The 17,309-nt window shown below is 47.6% G+C and overlaps 1 protein-coding gene across 2 annotated transcripts; it reads right to left on the bottom strand.

Annotated features, from left to right (window-relative positions):
• Positions 1 to 3,487: 3,487 nt before the first annotated feature.
• Positions 3,488 to 16,196, bottom strand: KRT72 (keratin 72). Of its 2 annotated transcripts, XM_019724505.2 has the most exons (9): positions 15,738 to 16,196; positions 13,855 to 14,069; positions 9,229 to 9,289; positions 8,750 to 8,845; positions 7,862 to 8,026; positions 7,138 to 7,263; positions 5,373 to 5,593; positions 4,683 to 4,717; positions 3,488 to 3,907 (listed from the first exon to the last, which is right to left on the bottom strand). In XM_019724505.2, the coding sequence occupies exons 1-9, from the start codon at positions 16,194 to 16,196 to the stop codon at positions 3,714 to 3,716; spliced, it is 1,572 nt and encodes a 523-aa protein (XP_019580064.2). In that variant the 3' UTR covers positions 3,488 to 3,713. The 2 variants fall into 2 exon arrangements, with proteins under 2 accessions (XP_019580064.2, XP_074175225.1); XM_074319124.1 differs by lacking the exon at positions 7,138 to 7,263.
• Between the last annotated feature and the right edge of the window lie 1,113 nt (positions 16,197 to 17,309).

Raw genomic sequence — 17,309 nt, 5'->3', positions numbered from 1 at the left:
GAGCACCTCTCTCGCCCTCCCACCCCTAACCCCATACAGCCAGGGCAGGGGTTTATACACAGAGCAGGTGGGGCTGGGGAGGGTATTGCTGAGGGATGAGGGCTCTCACTCCAGATCAGCACCAAGAGTCTCAGGCATCCATTGAGAGAGAGCTGTCTGAGGCCCCAGGTGCTCTGGCTAGAGGTGAGAAGGTTCAGGCAGCGGCAGCCCCCATCCACCTCCTGTGAGAGGACAGAGAGGGGAGACAGGAGCCAGGGCCTGGCCAGTATGGAGGCTGGGACCAGCCTGGGCATGCCGGGGAATGAAACAGCATCTCCTCCAGCTGGCAGGTCTGCGGTGGGCCTGTCCAAGATCATCCCATACCCTTTGTGTTATAGTGAGGTCTCTCCACGGCCACACAGACGGAAGGTGCAGTACCTGGGTCTGATGGCAGAGGGCAGTGTATGCACAAAATACAGGCACAGAGGAGTTATTTTTCTTGCTTGGAAATTAGCAGTTGGTGACTAAATGGGAATGTGTGTCAATGAATAGACTCAGTTCCTCCGCCCTGCACTCAGCCCATCTCAGCCAGGCCTCTGGGTACAGTCCTGCCCTAGATCGACTGTCATGACCCCCTACACAGCCAACAAACACAGAAGGCTTTACAAACACATTAATAACAATTATTATAATAACATTTATTGGCTGTCACTGTATTTCTTCCATTATCCCTTTTCACATTCTCAGCTCTCCTCTAAGGTGAGAACTTTGACAGATAATGAAGTAGCTTGGCTGGTAGATGGTCTGTGGAATGGGATCGGGGTTCAAATCCCAGCTCTGCCATTTCCTCACCGTGTGACGTTGGGTGGGTTATTTAGCCCTTTGAGCCTCAGTATCCTTGGTTCTGAGACGCACATCATTATACTCGCGCCTCAGGACAAGAATCCCTGTCAGGTTGTTGGGAGAGTTAACTGAGTTGTGCGATGGTGCTGAGAACAGTACCTAACATATAGGGAGCCCTCACTAAGGGCCAACTTATGTCACTGTTATTTTACAAGGACAGGAGCCTGGTTAGGCCACCCCTAACTGTCCATTAGAAGAGCCAGGATTTGAAGCCAGCCAGGCCTGTGACTGCTCAGCCAATATCCTGAACCTGGTGCGGGGTTGGGGGGAGCATTTCCCTGGCATGGTGCTGGCTTCTGCCTATTGCCTGAGGGTCTAGTTCAGCATGTGTCCAGTTTGGTTGGTAAATGATATAAACCGCATCCACATGGATGCCTAGAAAACACACATTTTTTAACCCAAACGTGTTTCACTTGTATGCCAAATCATCAGGACCTGTATGTACCCTGAGCTCTTTCTCTTTGGTGGAGGTAAGCTAGACGAAAGCCACACGTTCCTGTGGCAAACGTACGTTGAGTGCTGGGTGTGAACCAGACTTGAGGACCCAGGAACAAGGGGCTGTGAGGGGCAGATGTGTGTACAGCTAAGATGACACCAGGAAAATAAAGCACTGACCGTAATATAGTCAGAAACAGCGCTGCAGGTGTGGGGGGCTGTGAACTGGAGCAGAGCACTTAGCCATCCAGGCCTCCATTTGTTCCCTTATAAAAGGAAGGGATAGGAGACAGCTGTTGAGCCAGTAGCTCTAATGTTCCTTCTCATTTAATGCTTGACGACTTAATGGAGTCCACCTGGAGGGACCAGCTAAGCATGAACAAGGGAGACAGCATTTTAGCTGGGCCACAAAGGATGAGCAGGCTTTCAATAAAGGAATGGGGCATGGGTTCCCATGATTAAAAATCATATTTACCCTCTTTGAGCCTCTTGAGCCTTGCCTTTGCTCGGGGCCCTCTCCCAACCCTTTGGAGTGGACTTTCTCTCCTAATAATGGCCCTTGCGCCATTGTCTGTTGCTCAGCTCAGCTCCTATTTCTTTGGAGTGTACTATCTCTCCTAATCTACTTTCACCACTTTAAAAAATCATATTTACAAAGGTCTGTGGGTGTGAAAAGTCCTGGCCTGCTTGAAGAAAGACTGGAGTGTCGGGACAGGGAATGATGTGGGAGGGGAAGGGGGCCTGGGCACCCTGAATTGCCACTCAAATGAGGCTCATCCTTGAGGATTCTGCTCCTTAGCACCTGGCTCAAGTCTATTGTGCTGGTTCTGAGAAAACACTCTTGCGGAAACACACATGCACTCTTAAAGAGCACCCTTCTAATGCAATCAGTAATGTTGTAAAGACTTTGTAGGGTATTCGATGGACACTTGTCCCATTTGGGAGACCACCTCAGGGATGATGTAGATGCCTGATCACTGCACTGTACACCTGAAGCTGAACAATAATGAATGTCAACAGTAATTTATATATATACACACACACACACACACACACACACACACACACACACACACACACACACATATATATATACAAGAAGCGGAGTACAGCATTAGGAGTAGAGACAGTGGAAATGTAATGGCTCCGTGCAATGTCAGAGGGGTAGTAGATGGGGGAGGGGGTTATCCCTGTGTGAGGGATATAAATGATAAATGTTTAACTATTACATTGTTTTGTGCACCTGAAATTTAAAAAAAATAAGAAAAATAAATAAAAATAAAAATATGCACTTAAACGGGAAAAAAAAAAGAGCACCCTTCTTACTCCACAGTTGTCACTACTGACATCGTGTTATATATTCCTTTGTTGGTTGCTTATTCTCACTCTTCCCACCAGTCTATAACCTCTCTGAGGACAGGGCCTGCGCCTGTTGGTTTACTTCAGTATTCCCAGTGCCCGAGCAATGCCTGGCTCACTAAGGAGTTTTCAATGAGCCACTACTTTCTATACACAATAGATACAGAGACATCCATAAACATATACATATGCAGGCCTCAAACTTTAGGGTGGAAAAGAGTTGGCTGGAAGAAGAGGAAAGCAGGGCCATTGTGAGGGAGCAGGATTGGGGAGGGGAAACTGGCAGGGGAGTGAGGAGGTAAAGAAAGAGGACTGACCACTCTAGCACTGAGAGGCAATTCGTGTGGGACACTGGGTACCTTTGAGAACCAGATCGAGAATGGTATGGGCCTCTCTGCACGGTGACGCTGTCTGCCTCCCAGGGCCAGTGTGTGGAACAGGGACCCTAACACACAGGAAGCCCTGAGCCTGTCCAGAGGCTCATAGTAACAAATCTCAGCCGTCTGCTAGGATTGGCTCTCACCCAATGCCTACCTGGCCAGAACCAGAAAGCAAAAATCCATGTCAGGCCAGAGACTCAGAGGAAAGCAAGAGTTAGACCAAGAAAAGTGAGATGGGATAATGCAGACATCAACATCTTGGGCAACAGATTGACACTGAGAATCACATGGCATTGAGCGTTTATTGCGGGTGAAGCAGAGAACTGGGCACAACCCCAACCAGAGGACAAAAAGAGCCCGTTGGTGAAGGCCCAAGAAGGGCACATGGGGTCAGAGGGGCTGCCACCTGCCTACAAGGAAGCATCCTGGCTATGCGTGTTATCTCTGCCTTGGGGGCAGTGACCCAGTGAAAGGTGGTGAAGGAGGAGGTCACTGAGCACCCAGGATTGGACTTCCCTGCACAGAAGCAGCGCCCCCCTGAGGACAATAGGGAGAGGGGAGGGGACTGGGATTGTGGTTACAGGGACAGCATCTCCTGACTTGGGAAGGGGCCCAGGGGAGGACAGGAGGTGGATGGCTTCTGCAGCTTTCTGCCCTTCATCTGGAGGCCTTCTTTTTGGTTGCACAGCTGCTGCCGGAGGTTTTGGTAAGCGGGTCCTTGAACTCGCTGCCACAGATACCTTTGGTTTTCACATCTGCTGCCCCAGGTTTGTAGCTGTAACTGCTCGAGGAGCCAAAGCCCACGCTGAAGCCAGCCCCTCCTGCCCCAGCTCCCGTGTTGCTGATGACAGCTGGAAGGGGCGAGAGAAGACCCCAGCCCTGTCGGTCCTTTTGGGGTATCCTGGCCACTCCCCTAGCTCCCTCCCCTGTGGTGGCGTCACATGGGGACAGATTCTCTCTGTTGTGTATTTTCAGTTTACTTGGCGATTTTAATCAGCGCTGGTCATTTTTCACGTACTGGGCCCCCTGTATTGGACCTTTTCCTATTAGTCTGTGTCAATCTACTACTATCAGACTTTAAGCGTCTCAGGCTCTAGCAGTGAATTTCCCCACTGGTGGGGCCACATGAAGAAGGGCCTCCCCGGAGGCCTTCAGGTGATGCTGCTGAAGAAAAACACTGCCAGCTTGTCCCTGCCTCTCCTACAACAGCACCTTCACAGAACTCAATAGCTTTTAAATCCGGGGGAGGTGATTTCAGCTCTTTTTCATCATTTCCCTTTCAGGCTCCCCTCAATAACCTCTCACTGAAATTCAGGGCCTTTATTTTGTCTAGCCTCAGTAGAAATAGAATGTAGCCAGTAAGCATTATTCTTATAATGGACTCTTGGATTATACACTGTTGAGTATCATTTGATCTTTCTACAGGTTATACATTTGTATTTCATGACATTATTTTCCTCCATCCATTGCTTCTCCTTGATGACTAAAGCCAGCTTCCTCTCTGTGCCCCTAAGTCTCCCCTGAACCCACTCTGGTAGTCTGGCTTCTCTTTGGTGTCACGGAATTAGAGGACCTTAGACTTGTAGTAAGTGACCAAGGGCAGAAAGGGGTCCTGCAGGTACTTACAGATGCTCACGGAATTTGGATATTCGCCAGACATCCTGAAGAGGTAGAAGGAAAACAGATAAACCCTCTGTCAACCATCACCCCATCTATCCAGGGAGTCTCCTCTGTGCATTAGCCTCTCCTTTTAGAACGTCCCACCTTCCACCCTATCTCAGCTTGCTTTCGTCCCATACTCCCCAGTGGGAGCTCTCAAGAAATGGAGAACCAAGGTGAAAAATCTGCTACAAGGAGTCAGCTCTCCATCAAAGTGGCTTGGGGATTAGCTGATGTGTGGGATAATTGCGCCTCCGCTTCCCTCTAGTAATGCCCTTGGTCTTAGGCAATTAAGAGGAATGAGTTCACATCCTCACTGGGCCCCAGCATTGCCAGAGCAACCTTGAACTTACGTGACCCTTGGAGGCCCTCTGCCCCTCCCTCCACCCACCCTGAAGGAAACATGAAGGGTCCAGGATGCACTGTTTCTGAAATGTTGCTGACATTAATACTTCCTCTCCTACCACCGCTTTGGGCTTTTTTATAACTTAGATCTTCTTGCTGTCTAACTGGTCTTTTCTATGGCACCATGTCAAGCCCGCTTTCTATAAGGCTTTACTTCATAAGGACCTGAACAGACCCAAACTGCTTGCTTTCAGTCTTCCTACTAAGGTGGAGAGATAACTGCTCCAGACAAAAGCTATCTGGTCCTCTCACCGGCTCTCCTCGCCCTCCAGCAGCTTGCGGTAGGTGGCGATCTCCACGTCCAGGGCCAGCTTCGTGCTCATCAGCTCCTGGTACTCGCGCAGCATCCGGGCCAGCTCCTCCTTGGCCTGGTGCAGGGCGGCCTCCAGCTCGTCCAGCTTGGCCCGGGCGTCCTTCAGGGCACAGTCGCCCCGCTGCTCGGCATCGGCAATGGCCGTCTCCAGGTTGGAGCACTGAGAGGCAAACAGATTGAGCGCTTTGAGTCAGAGCACAGTTCTGAGGTCCTTCTCTCCTCATTTGGTCTTGACTGATACTAAATGTTCTGGGGTCCTCCTGGTTTCTCCATCTTCAGGCATCACTAGAGGGGAACTCGCCCTCAGTTCACCCTAAGTCGTGCTGTGATATGTGAAGGTAGAGCATCCTTGTCATGGGAAAGAGGAGGGAAGGGCACTGAGAAGGTAGGCTACCTGGGCCCACGGAGCGTACCCTGTCCCTCCCGGCTGTAATGTCAGCTATAAGATTCTAATGCCCACCCTAAAAAGGCTCTGGGGAGCTGACCTTAATTCTGCCCCACAGTGTAAAAGTGGTCTTGGGAGATCCTGTAAATCATGAAAAAATGGGGAATAATAAAGTTCCTAGTAATAACATGTCTGCCCAATAAACCTGCCACACTGAGAATCTGGCCTCCAAAATTCTGCAGAGAATCATGTTACGTGGCAATAGCCTTAAAAAAATAACTGGCAGGTTTTACAAACATCACTTGCAGGAGGAAACTGCAGGTAGGGCTCTGTGGCATCCATGTGAAGGTTCTGGGGGGTGAGACAGGAGAGCTTCCTTGAGTGTGTATTCCTGTCACGTGGCTAAGGTATCTGGCTTCTCTTTCTAGTGTGTCCCCTTCCTCTGGAATTACATTTGCTTCATCCCAAAGAGAGCTGATCCTGAGGCCAGATGGAATTCTAGACTGTTATCCAACTGGCGACACCATGCCCTGCCAGGCAGGGTCCCAGCCATGCAAACATTTGCAGCTTTTGTTTTTGTTTTTTTAATTAAAGTTTATTGGGGTGACAATTGTTAGTAAAGTTACATAACATTTGCAGCTTTTTGGGTGAATGGCTTACAGCCTCAGCAGAAACACCTAGGACCAAGCCGCCCGACCAGAGAAAACCATGTCCCATCCTCGGAACAGGGAAGGGCAAACACAGAGCAGAGCGCTGGGCCAACGCTAGGGTGAGAGGCTCTTCCTTCCTCACTCTTCTCTAAAACCCACTGCCTAGCCTCCTCCCTCCAGCACAGGTTCATCATGTGAAACCTCCCAATGCCTCCCTTTTACCTATTGCATTAGGTCTAAAACCCACTGCCGGGCTTTGAAGGCACCCATAACCCACCCCTTCCTACCCAGGGGTGTCCTTTCTGTCACCCCACCCATGTGGACCTTCTGCTCATCGTCCACACCTCTCCTCCCTACACACATGCCACTCACACACCCACCTCGGGTCCACTGCTCCTGCTGGCTCCCTTACCAGGCCCCTACCCCTCTCTTTTCTGCCTCCATCCCAGTGTAATCCCGCCTCCTACAGGCAGCTCCAGCCCCTCAGAACTCCTCCAGCACTTAGGGGGCATGCCACACAGAGGGTGGATGCTTCATCCTGCCATACAGGCTCAGACGGTTCTCTCCTGATGAATTATAAATGCCCGAAGGAGGGACCCTTTTCCACATTTGGTCCTGGACAGATTGGTGCTCAATAAAACCTGTTAGCTGACATTGTGTACAACCCACCTGCTTCTTCACACTCCCTATCTCTGAGCGGAGCCTCTGGATGAGCCGGTTGAGCTCTGAGATCTCGGCCTTGGTGAGTTTGAGGTCGTCCCCATGCTGGCCCGCTGTGATCTGCAGCTCCTGGATCTGAGGTTGGGGGATGAGAGAAAAGGAGCACAGGACAGCTGAGCATTCCCTCTTATAGGTGTTCAGCATGAGGGGGGGCCACATGCTGCTCTCATTATCCAAGCAGTGTAGACAAGGGAGGAGGGAGAGAGAAGCAGGGAGAGAGGGGGAGAAAGACAACACCTTCCTTCTGGGTAGGAAGGCCCTGCCCCGGTTCAGCAGAATCCTTGCATTCTTAAATGTGAGCACTTTGGTGGCGTTTGAATTTCCTGTCCTTATTTTAACAAAGTTGGAAACCAGAAGAAAAGCCAAGATATCTGGATTACCCACAGAAATGGTGTCAGAGTCTTAGGGCTGTGGCTGGTGTGGCTTCTGTTCTTAGCAAGGGCCGTGGCTGGGAAAGAGCTAAGGCTTATACGTGTCCCCAGCACCTGCCAAGAGTGTGGTTGACCTTCCTCGACCACGGGGAGGCATTTCCACAGGCCCAACTCCAAGATGCAAGAGGTCTTCACCCAGCCTAAATATACATGCATGCACACACATAAGCACATACATGCATTCATGCATGCCTGATGAGAGGGCAGCGGCTGTGGTCACTGGCCTTTGGCACACAGCTCACCTTGCTCTGGTACAGGGCCTCGGCCTCGGCCTTGCTCTTCAGGGCGATCTCCTCATACTGGGCCCGGACCTCATCGATGATACTGTCCAGGTCCAGGTCCCGGTTGTTGTCCATGGACAGGACCACGGATGTGTCACTGATGTGGGACTGGATCTGAGCGATCTCCTGGGGGAAAGTTAGGGGAGTGGAGCCAGTTAGAGGGTCCTCACGAGGGGAGCACCTCTCCTGATCGTTCCTAGAAAACCCCTCACTGCCCTTTCTGCCCTCCTTCAGCAGAGCCCACCAGGGCCAGTGCCTGCTGGATGTGAGATGCACACGTTGACCTTTCAGCCCATGTGGGACCACCCTCTCCACCATGCACTCGGGACTGTTCCCACCCCTATTCCTTACTCTGCAGCAATGGCCACCCTTCACCCATAGAATCAAGTCTGAGCTCCTTACATGGCACTCAGAGCCCTCTAGGGAGTCACCGATGATCTTCCCTTCTCCAGGCCCCTCATGATTCAGCACAGCTCAGGTCTCTGAATCTTCACTTGTTCTGCTCCTTCAGACAGGAGCATCATGCCCTTCCCAGCACCCATGGAGAATTCCCCTATCTTTTTCCAGGAGCCTTCCCTGACAGCTCAGACAGAACACACCATTCACTCTGTCCTCCGACAGCTCATCTGCACGCTGTGTTTCCTACCAGACTGGGAATTCCTGAAGGACAGGAATCATTGCTTCTCCAGCATGGTCTCCTCAAAGCCCACCTCATCACTCAGCTCATAGTAGGGCTTTAGTGACTGTCAGCTGCACTGAATTGAAAGGCTTCTCTGCCAGCATTTGGTCCATACAACCATCTGACCCCAGGGCCAGAAGCCCTTTGTAAGAGGTCAGCAAGGTCCTTACCCCTTCATAGAGGCACTTGAAGAACTTGATCTCATCTGTCAAGGAGTCCACCTTGGCCTGCAGCTCCACCTTGTTCATATAGGCCGCGTCCACGTCCTGGGGGGCACAGAGAGCAGCCAGCTCCCCTCCCTCACTCCCTCCCTTCTCCCTACGCTGCCACAAGGAGCCTCAGCTTCCCTACTCTCTTCCCTCCCCTTATCCTATGCTTCACAGGGAGGCCCCATCCCTGAGAGCAAACCAACTAATGTGTAGTGCAGTGCTGCACCAGAAGTGTGGCAAATGCCTAGATTTTAAGCTGGCAGATTCTGGGAGCAGTGTGCATCCCAGGCAAGGGACTTGGAGAGAGAGAACCTGGGAAATTAGAATCCCAAGGGACTGAGGGACCCACAGGGTCCCTTGTTCCTCAGCCTACAAACATCACTGTGCCAGGTGCTCGGGGAGCTCTCTAGGCTTCCACCAGCACTGGCTGCTCTCCTCACCTTCTTAAGCACCACAAACTCATTCTCAGCAGCTGTGCGTCTGTTAATCTCCATCTCATACCTGCATGGGCAAGACAAAGGGGAGAGAAAGCGTGGCCATTGGGATAATTCAGTCCTGCAAATGGTCACGAAGCAGTAAGTGTTCAGCTCTGTGTCAAGAGCTGCAGGGCAGTGGTCTACAAACTGAGGTTCATGCATTGCCCTCCTCAAGGGGATGTGACAAGCACAGGTGTAAAGAAATCAGTTTCCTGAGTTCACATGCAGTCTGGGAATGCACGTGTGAGAAGACGTCACGCAGGCCCCACTGCCCCACCTCCCTTTCACAACTACTCCCTCCCTGAGACGGCAGAAAGACACACCCCTCCGCCATCTGGCAGCTCATTACAGTGCATTAGCCCAGTGTGCAAAATCTCCCGGGCACCAAACAAAATGCTATCCCAACTTCGAGCTGTACGTTATACCTGTTTCTTCTACATATTTCTGTTCCATGTGAAGCAAGATCTTGGAAATAGGTGTTTAGATAGTACTGGGATGTTCTTAATACAGATATATTGTGGACTGGGGAGGTAAGAGGATTGATCATTTCACTTAGACGCTTCACTATACCACCCCTTACTATTGCCAAAGATTGTATTACAGGACATTTGGGAGAGCAAACAGAATAGAGCATTGGAAAAAAATAATTAAAGCTAGAAAATGGCTTTGTAAATATACTTTAACATGAGCAAATCTTTTCAGCTTTTTACTCCTTCCTAAAGCATGTCACTGACTACCAAGATGGGGGGGGGGGGGGAAGCCTTGTCGAACGGCTGAAGTATTACAGGTTAGTAAAGTGGGTTATTTAAAATGGACTAGAACATTTTCTAAGACTGCCAGATTTTTCTAGCTATACTGGATAAAACATACAGAAAACCATTTATATGATTTGTCTCAGATTCCATGTATATTATTCAAAAGGTGATTGAAAACTTCTTTGTATACAATTATATTATGAAATTGTTGTTTCTTTTACAATCAATCTTTATCTCATATTATCTTAGTAAATATTCAATCTTATCTTCCTCCTATTAACAGAAATAAAAGCATATGCTAGTTGCAAAGCAATTAGTTTTTAGCAGTTTACATCTGTTTCATAAAACACATAGAAAAAGTTTGATCATGATGGCTATCAAAGTTAATGACATTCACTTATAATAAATAATTTTTCATTATTTACTTCTAGAAACCAAAACCCAGAGTTCAGTGCAAACATACACACATTTACAAAGAGAAAATACATTTTATGGTACTATTGATTTTATAAATAACTTATTTTAAAAATACATAACAATGCATAATTGAAAGTTGAACAGTGACAAAGTACATATTGATTTACTTGTTTTTGAACATAGATGTATTAATTATATTAAATCTATATCTCTTTAATCTTAAGTTTACCATAACCTACTGTACAAGATGTAGTCCTTAGTTTATTGCTGAGTGGATTTTATAATAGTCCCCAAAGTGCATATTCATATTTTCACTTGAATTTAGAAATGAAGCCAGACTTTTTCTGACAAAAAGCAACTCTTAGTTCTGTGGTTTGACAATAACGGCTCGCTTTCCAATTAAACTAGATGGCAGATAGATATTTTCTATAAAGTAAATAAGCTAAATCTGCTGTTCTAAAGTTTTGGAAATGTGTATGAGTATATACATATGTAAAAATGGAATTAAAACATTTTTTTAATTAAAGAACTGGCAAAGGTGTACTGAAGACTAACAATGATTTTATGTTCCTAGTCCTTTCTGGTCTGTTGGATCAGACATGTTGTCCTTAGGGACAGAGTATGTTGTATAAACAGTAGTTATCAGGTTGGTCTTGATAAAATTGTTTTTGAAAACTTCCCATAAATTTGGAAGATAAATGACTTTGTTGACTAGGAAACAAATCCTTTTTGCAATTCACTTGTTTTCAATTTTTGCTTTCAACAAAAAGAGGGAACTAAGTTGTCAGCTGACAGATTCTTAAAAATGATCTTTAGTAATGAGTCATATTGTGATTTTGATACACAATCATTCATCTAAGAAATATATATATCAAATGTGGGATATTTTGTAGGCACTGAGAATAAATCAATGAACAAAACAAACAAATATCACTGCTTTGGTGGAGCAGAGAGAAACAATAAGCATAACAAATAAATTATATAGTATGTTAGAAAATGAGTACTATGAGAGAAATAAGCAGAAAAATTGGAAAGGCTTTCAAAGAACTGAGTAACACTGCTTTTGCAAAATTCCCTCCATGAAAATCTATTTGAATGTACAAAGTTTCCCATTACTTAGGTAAGAATGGAAAAGACTCCGGTCTCATTCTAGCAAGAATCAATATGCATACTCCACTTCTTGTAAAAATGTATATGTATATAATTGTAGTTAACCTTCATTATTGTTCAGCTTCAGCTTCAGGTGTACAGTGCAGTGATCAGGCATCTACATCATCCCTGAGGTGGTCTCCCTAAGGGACAAGTGTCCATCGGACACCCTACAAAATCTTTACAACATTATTGATTACATTCCCCAAATTGACTTTCGTATCCCTGTGGCCATCTTGTGGTTACTGACTGTGCTTTCTAATCCCCTCACCTTCCCCCTTATCCCCACCCAACCCATCTAGCAACCCTCAGTGTTTGAAATGATAAATGTTTAACTAGTACATTGTTTTGTACACCTAAAACTAAAAAAAAAAAAAAAAAATCAATATGCATGCATGAATGATTAAGCCACTTGGGGCGGAAAAAAAAAAAATTTTCCCCATTCAACTCATTAAAAAATGTATTTCCAGAGTAAATCTTTAGACACCTAAAAACTTACACAAGAAGAAAATTTTCTGAACTTTTCAAGTTACAGATTTTGTGGCAGCTAGGGTGATCAACAAAAGACTGTAAGGCATAAAATATATTACATTGGAGCAAAATCCTGTGACGAAAGTGACGTAAAAATGGGAGTTCAAATGAAGAAAGGATCAAGGTAAAGTTTATGATTTTTAAAGCAGAGCTTCTTCATTACCTTTTTAGATGAATGATAGTGGGTATTAAACTATTGTGGCAGCTGGATACACTTAAACTAGCTAATGTAACCTTTATCATTTTAAATGGCAAAGTACACAATACGCTTGAAATTATGTCCTTTGCAACTACTTAAATTTGATAAAAAATTTATGTCAACTTTTTTTAAATTGTGAGATTTTTTAAGTTGTGAGTAATTAAAAATTATAGTCTATGAGAAAAATCTTGACCACTGCCAGAGTATACCAGTGGTGCTTAAGACACACATACTGACTATCCTCTAGAATCTCATAGTTTTACAGAAAGGTAAATGCACTCAAAATGCTAACACGAGGATGATTAGGAGCTCATGATATATCATAAGAGGTACGAAAAAGTGACTGAGGAACCACAGGTGGGAGAAATTAGTGATCAAAGCAATATTAAAAAATAAGTGCAGCTAATATTTCTTTGACCCTTTACTACAGGCCTAAACATTGTGTTAATGTCTTCACATACATTATTTTATCTAATCCCCACAACAACCCTGTGAAGTAGGTTCTGTTATTATCTCCCCATTTTATTAATGAGGCAAAGACTTGCCCGAGGTCATAAAGCTAGTTAATAGTGATGGTAGGATCCAAATCCAAGACTTCTGACATCAGGGACATAATGCCTAATATTTGTCTAGCCCTTTGGTTCTTTTGAGACCTGTCGACAGATTGCTATCTGGCTTTACCCTCTCAACGGCTCTTGCAGGTGGTAAGACAGGTATCAGTATTTGATTTTCATAAGGATTAAAACTGAAGCTCACAGAGGATCAAGAGTGACCCATGGTCACTCAACTAGTGAGTGCTAATTCTGTAACACCTGGCCTTTCCATTCAGAAAGGCCCAGAGCCAGCACAGCCCCTGGATGCCTCTGACCTGAACATCTGGGCTATGCTGGCAGCCCTTTCTTCCCAGAATCCTGCTCAAATCTCAGCAGGTTCCATATGCCCATCATAATTTCTCTCAGTTCACACTGGATTCATGGCCATTGACTAGGAGCTCTCTGAAAGTGTTCTTTAAGCCTGTCTCCACAACCTGTGTGCTTTCAGAGGTCAGAGACCATGTCACCTCTTTCCTCAGGATCTCCATGAAGGGCTTAAGCCAGAGTTCTGCCTTGGGGGGACTTCAGAATAGGGATGGACCGGCAGATCAAACATGGAACAAAGACATTACCTAGCTCTGACCGTCTCCACCCCATGAATTGTGGCAGAAGTTACCAATCCCAAGAACTCCTGGCACCTGGAAGCAAACTGCCCAAATCTCAGATCACACTGAGTGCAGGTGTATCACTTCCTCCTCTTGGGCTCAAACTAGAGGGAGAAATGTTCTCTGGCTCCACGTACATCCTCAATTATCCTCTTTAATGGTTACATTCACCGGGAGGCACAGATATGCCTCCCGGATCTCTCTCCCTCCCTCCCTCCACTATGGGAAAGGAAAATGCAAAGGGATCAGCAAAGGATCTAAGGCAAAAATGCTGGCTCCAAATCAAAACCTCACCTGTAATCAAGACCCTCCAAGGGCATATTCTCTGCCTCTCCACTCACCTCTTCTTGTAGTCCTCCACCACGTCCCGCATGTTCCTCAGCTCCGAGTCCAGCCTCACCCTGTCCCCGGACAGCGTCTCCAGCTGCTTCCGCAGGGTGCTGATGTAGCCCTCGTACACAGGCTCCAGGTTCTTTCTGCAGTTGTTCACGTCCAGCTGCTGCAGCAGCTCCCACTTGGTCTCCAGCACCTGGTTCTGCTGCTCCAGGAACCGCACCTGGAACCGAGAGGTGGTCACAGCCCAGAATCCCCATGCTTTGCCTCTCATGAGTGGGAAGAAGGCCCCAGAAATCAGATGCAGTCATCCTGGGATGGGGGTGGAGGGCAGGAAAGATCAAGGCTCATTAGAGAATGGGTTCAGCCAGGGGGACATGCCCATCTGGGTCTCCAAGACAAGAAATAAGATCCAGTCCAAAAGAAATTGGGGAGAAAAAGAAAAAAGAAAAAAAATAGCATAAAATAAAAATAAAATTATTCCTTAATCTGGAAAAAAAAGAAATTGGGAAGTGGGCTTAAGCAATGCTGTAACTGTTTCTATGGGTTATCATGTGATTGAGGAAGCTTCTTTTGCTATAAATGCTGGCATTTTCAGAGTGAAGGGAAATGGGAAGCAGGGGAGATGGCACTGGAAAGTCATCGTGGTGGTTTGCACGTTCTTTCTTATGTGCAGCCTAAGTTGCTCTTGGTTGGTTTGTTTCTTTGGTTTTCAAAGTGGGTTACCACATCTTTCTAAGGTTCCTTCCTACTTGACCAAAGGTTTCATGTTTTTGGGCTAAATAAACTCAAGCACTCTGTGACTCACTGGCGTTCCTCTTCTCACCCATCTTTTCAGCTTGAGGAAGAGAAGGAAATATGCTTTGGAAGAACACTTAGAGGAAGAAAACGATGCTTGTCCTCTGGAATAGCAGCTGTTTCTTCCACTCCTGTCCTCTCCCCTCCAACCACTTCCCTCCCTCTTCCCGAGCACAGTGGTGAGGGACACAGTCTACAGCTGCCTGTTCTGTCAGTGGGGGCACATTTCTTAGCCTCCCTCTGCCTTAATTTCCTCATCTGCAAGGCAGAAGGAGAACAGAATCATGGGTGTGAGTTGATAAACAAGAACCACTTGGGACAGTACCAAGCACTGAGAACATCAGCTATTGTTAGTATTATGTCCCCTGTCACTCATGGTCTAGACCTTCTGCCCAAGGTGGAGACAAGAGAAGCCCATTCCTTGTGTCCTCCCCATTTGTTGAGGTCACTGCCTCTGAAGCACCAGAGACATCTTCCCTGTTACCCCAATTTCTGGGCACCCCCCACACACATACATAACACACACATGTAACTTGACATGTCCTCCTCTATATCTTCTCCCTTCGTGTCCACCCTTCAATTTTCTGGTCCTTTTCTCTCATTTCTAGAAACCTTCCCAGCTTACACCTTTGTCCCACTTCCTACCTTCCAAGTCCTTCCCCACTCACCAAGCATCAAGTCCTGTGACACTTGCTGGCCTGTGTTCCTCTAGGGCCCCTGTCCTGAATGTGTGTCCCCAGATCCTTGTCTGACATTGAGAGCCTTCAAAGGGCCCGTTCCATGCGTCTCCTGTCCCTGATGCAGCCCGTCTCCCACCCCTTCCCCAGATCTTCTCCCAGAAAGAAGGAATGAAGCTCTGATTTATCCCGCATGTGTGCCTAGCACTGTTCTAAGCACCTTATAAACATCTAACTTGCCCTCATTGCAAACCTACTGGGTAAAAGCCACTCTTGTGCCCATTTTACAGATGAAGAAAAGGAGGCTCAGAGGGATAACTAACTCATCCAAGTTCCCACGCAGCTGTCACGTGGCAGAGCGAGCACCCTTGTGAACAGTGGTCATCAGTGCAGGGACAGATGCTCCAAGGACCCACCTTGTCGATGAAAGAGGCGAACTTGTTGTTCAGCGCCTTGATCTGTTCCCGCTCTTGTGCGCGCACTTTCTGGATCTTGGGGTCCAGCTCCACGTTGAGGGGGGCCAGGAGGTTCTTGTTGACGGTGACCTGAGGGATGCCACCTGGTGGACACACAGATGGACACACGGGCCCCAGGCCGGCGGTGCCAAAGACGGTGCCCACGAAGCCCCCCAAGCGGCCGCCGGTTCCTGCGCAGTGGCCCAGCGCGAAGGCAGCGCCCCGCCCGGCCGAGGCGCTCAGGGCCAGGCGCCGGCCGCCCCCCAGGCTGAAGAGGCTCTTGCTGCCAAAGGCAGCTGAGCTCTTGACACCAGCCCTGAATGAGGCGGAGCTGCTGCTGACCCGGCCAGAGATGACAGCAGAGCAGCCACTGAAGCCAAGGCGCTCCCCGCCAGGGTAGGGGTGCAGCTGGCGGCTCATGGTTTCAAGGATGTGATGCCGGGTGGTGCGAAAAGCAGGAGAAGGATCAGAGGGCAGCTGGACCTTCCTTCGCCCTGGCTCACCCCTTAAATAGCCGAGCAAAGGCGGGACGGGCTGGAGTCAGCCTAATTTGTAGGTCAGGAAAATCATTTAGGCCACATGGGGCCTTTTGGGTTCTTCATTTAGGAAATTACCGTCCCTCTCTAAGATTTTTGTCTCTTCCTCCTGAACTCCCCATCAATGCCCTATAAAGTAGCCCAGAACCTTGCATTTGCTTAGCTTGCCTCCTGCAATATAGTAATTTGGCTGCCTTATCTCCACTTGCTGCCCTCCAATTACTGGGGTTTTCACTGACAAGATCTCCAGTGGAAGCTTCCAGTGGGTCTGGCCTCTCTGGGTGTGTGGGGGGAAGAGGGAGGTACAGGCAAGCAGACGTCCAGGCTGGTGCTGCATCAGATGGACATGACCAGGGCCAAGAATATTCCAGAGAATTGTCCTTAGCCTGTCCCCTGATTGCTTCCTCGGGCTTCTGGATGAGGATGGCTCTGTGCTGAGTACTGGACGGAGCTTGGGAGAGGGGAGGCTTGTGGCCTATCTGCAAGGAACTGTCAGTATGCGGGGGAGGCAGGACACAGTGACAGACTTAAGGTCACTGAGAGCTCTCGTCACAAGTGCTGGGAGGGGGGGTGACTTTGGACCAGAGCTGACTTTGGACCAGGTTTCTCCAGAAAAGTATTTCTGGAATAACAGCAGGGAGATACTAGCTGGGATGGCAGGAAGAAGGCCTGGGGAGATGGCATGAGAAAGCCTTAGGAAGAGGGTCTTTCCTGAGGTTTGGGGTTTTTTGTTTTGTTTTGTTTTTTCCTTTCATAGCAGAAGAGGATCATTCATCTAATCCAATAAACCTGTGATCAGAGCACTTGCTGCCCTGGCATCACTGATTCTGGATCAATATGTGACCGACTATTAGGAACAGGTCAAGAAGAGCTGAGGAAGATACCTGTGATCTGAAATTAAGAACCAAGTTCTAGAACATTCTGTATAAGCTCGGGAGTATCTTTCTTCACTCTAACCCAATTTCCTTTCCTCCAACTTAAGTTGCCTCCAATTTAC

This window comes from Rhinolophus sinicus, linkage group LG02 (assembly GCF_036562045.2).
Source record: "Rhinolophus sinicus isolate RSC01 linkage group LG02, ASM3656204v1, whole genome shotgun sequence".
Lineage (NCBI taxonomy): Eukaryota > Metazoa > Chordata > Mammalia > Chiroptera > Rhinolophidae > Rhinolophus > Rhinolophus sinicus.
The sequence above is the reverse complement of the archived record's forward strand: the minus strand, read 5'-3'. Positions and strand labels throughout refer to the sequence as shown.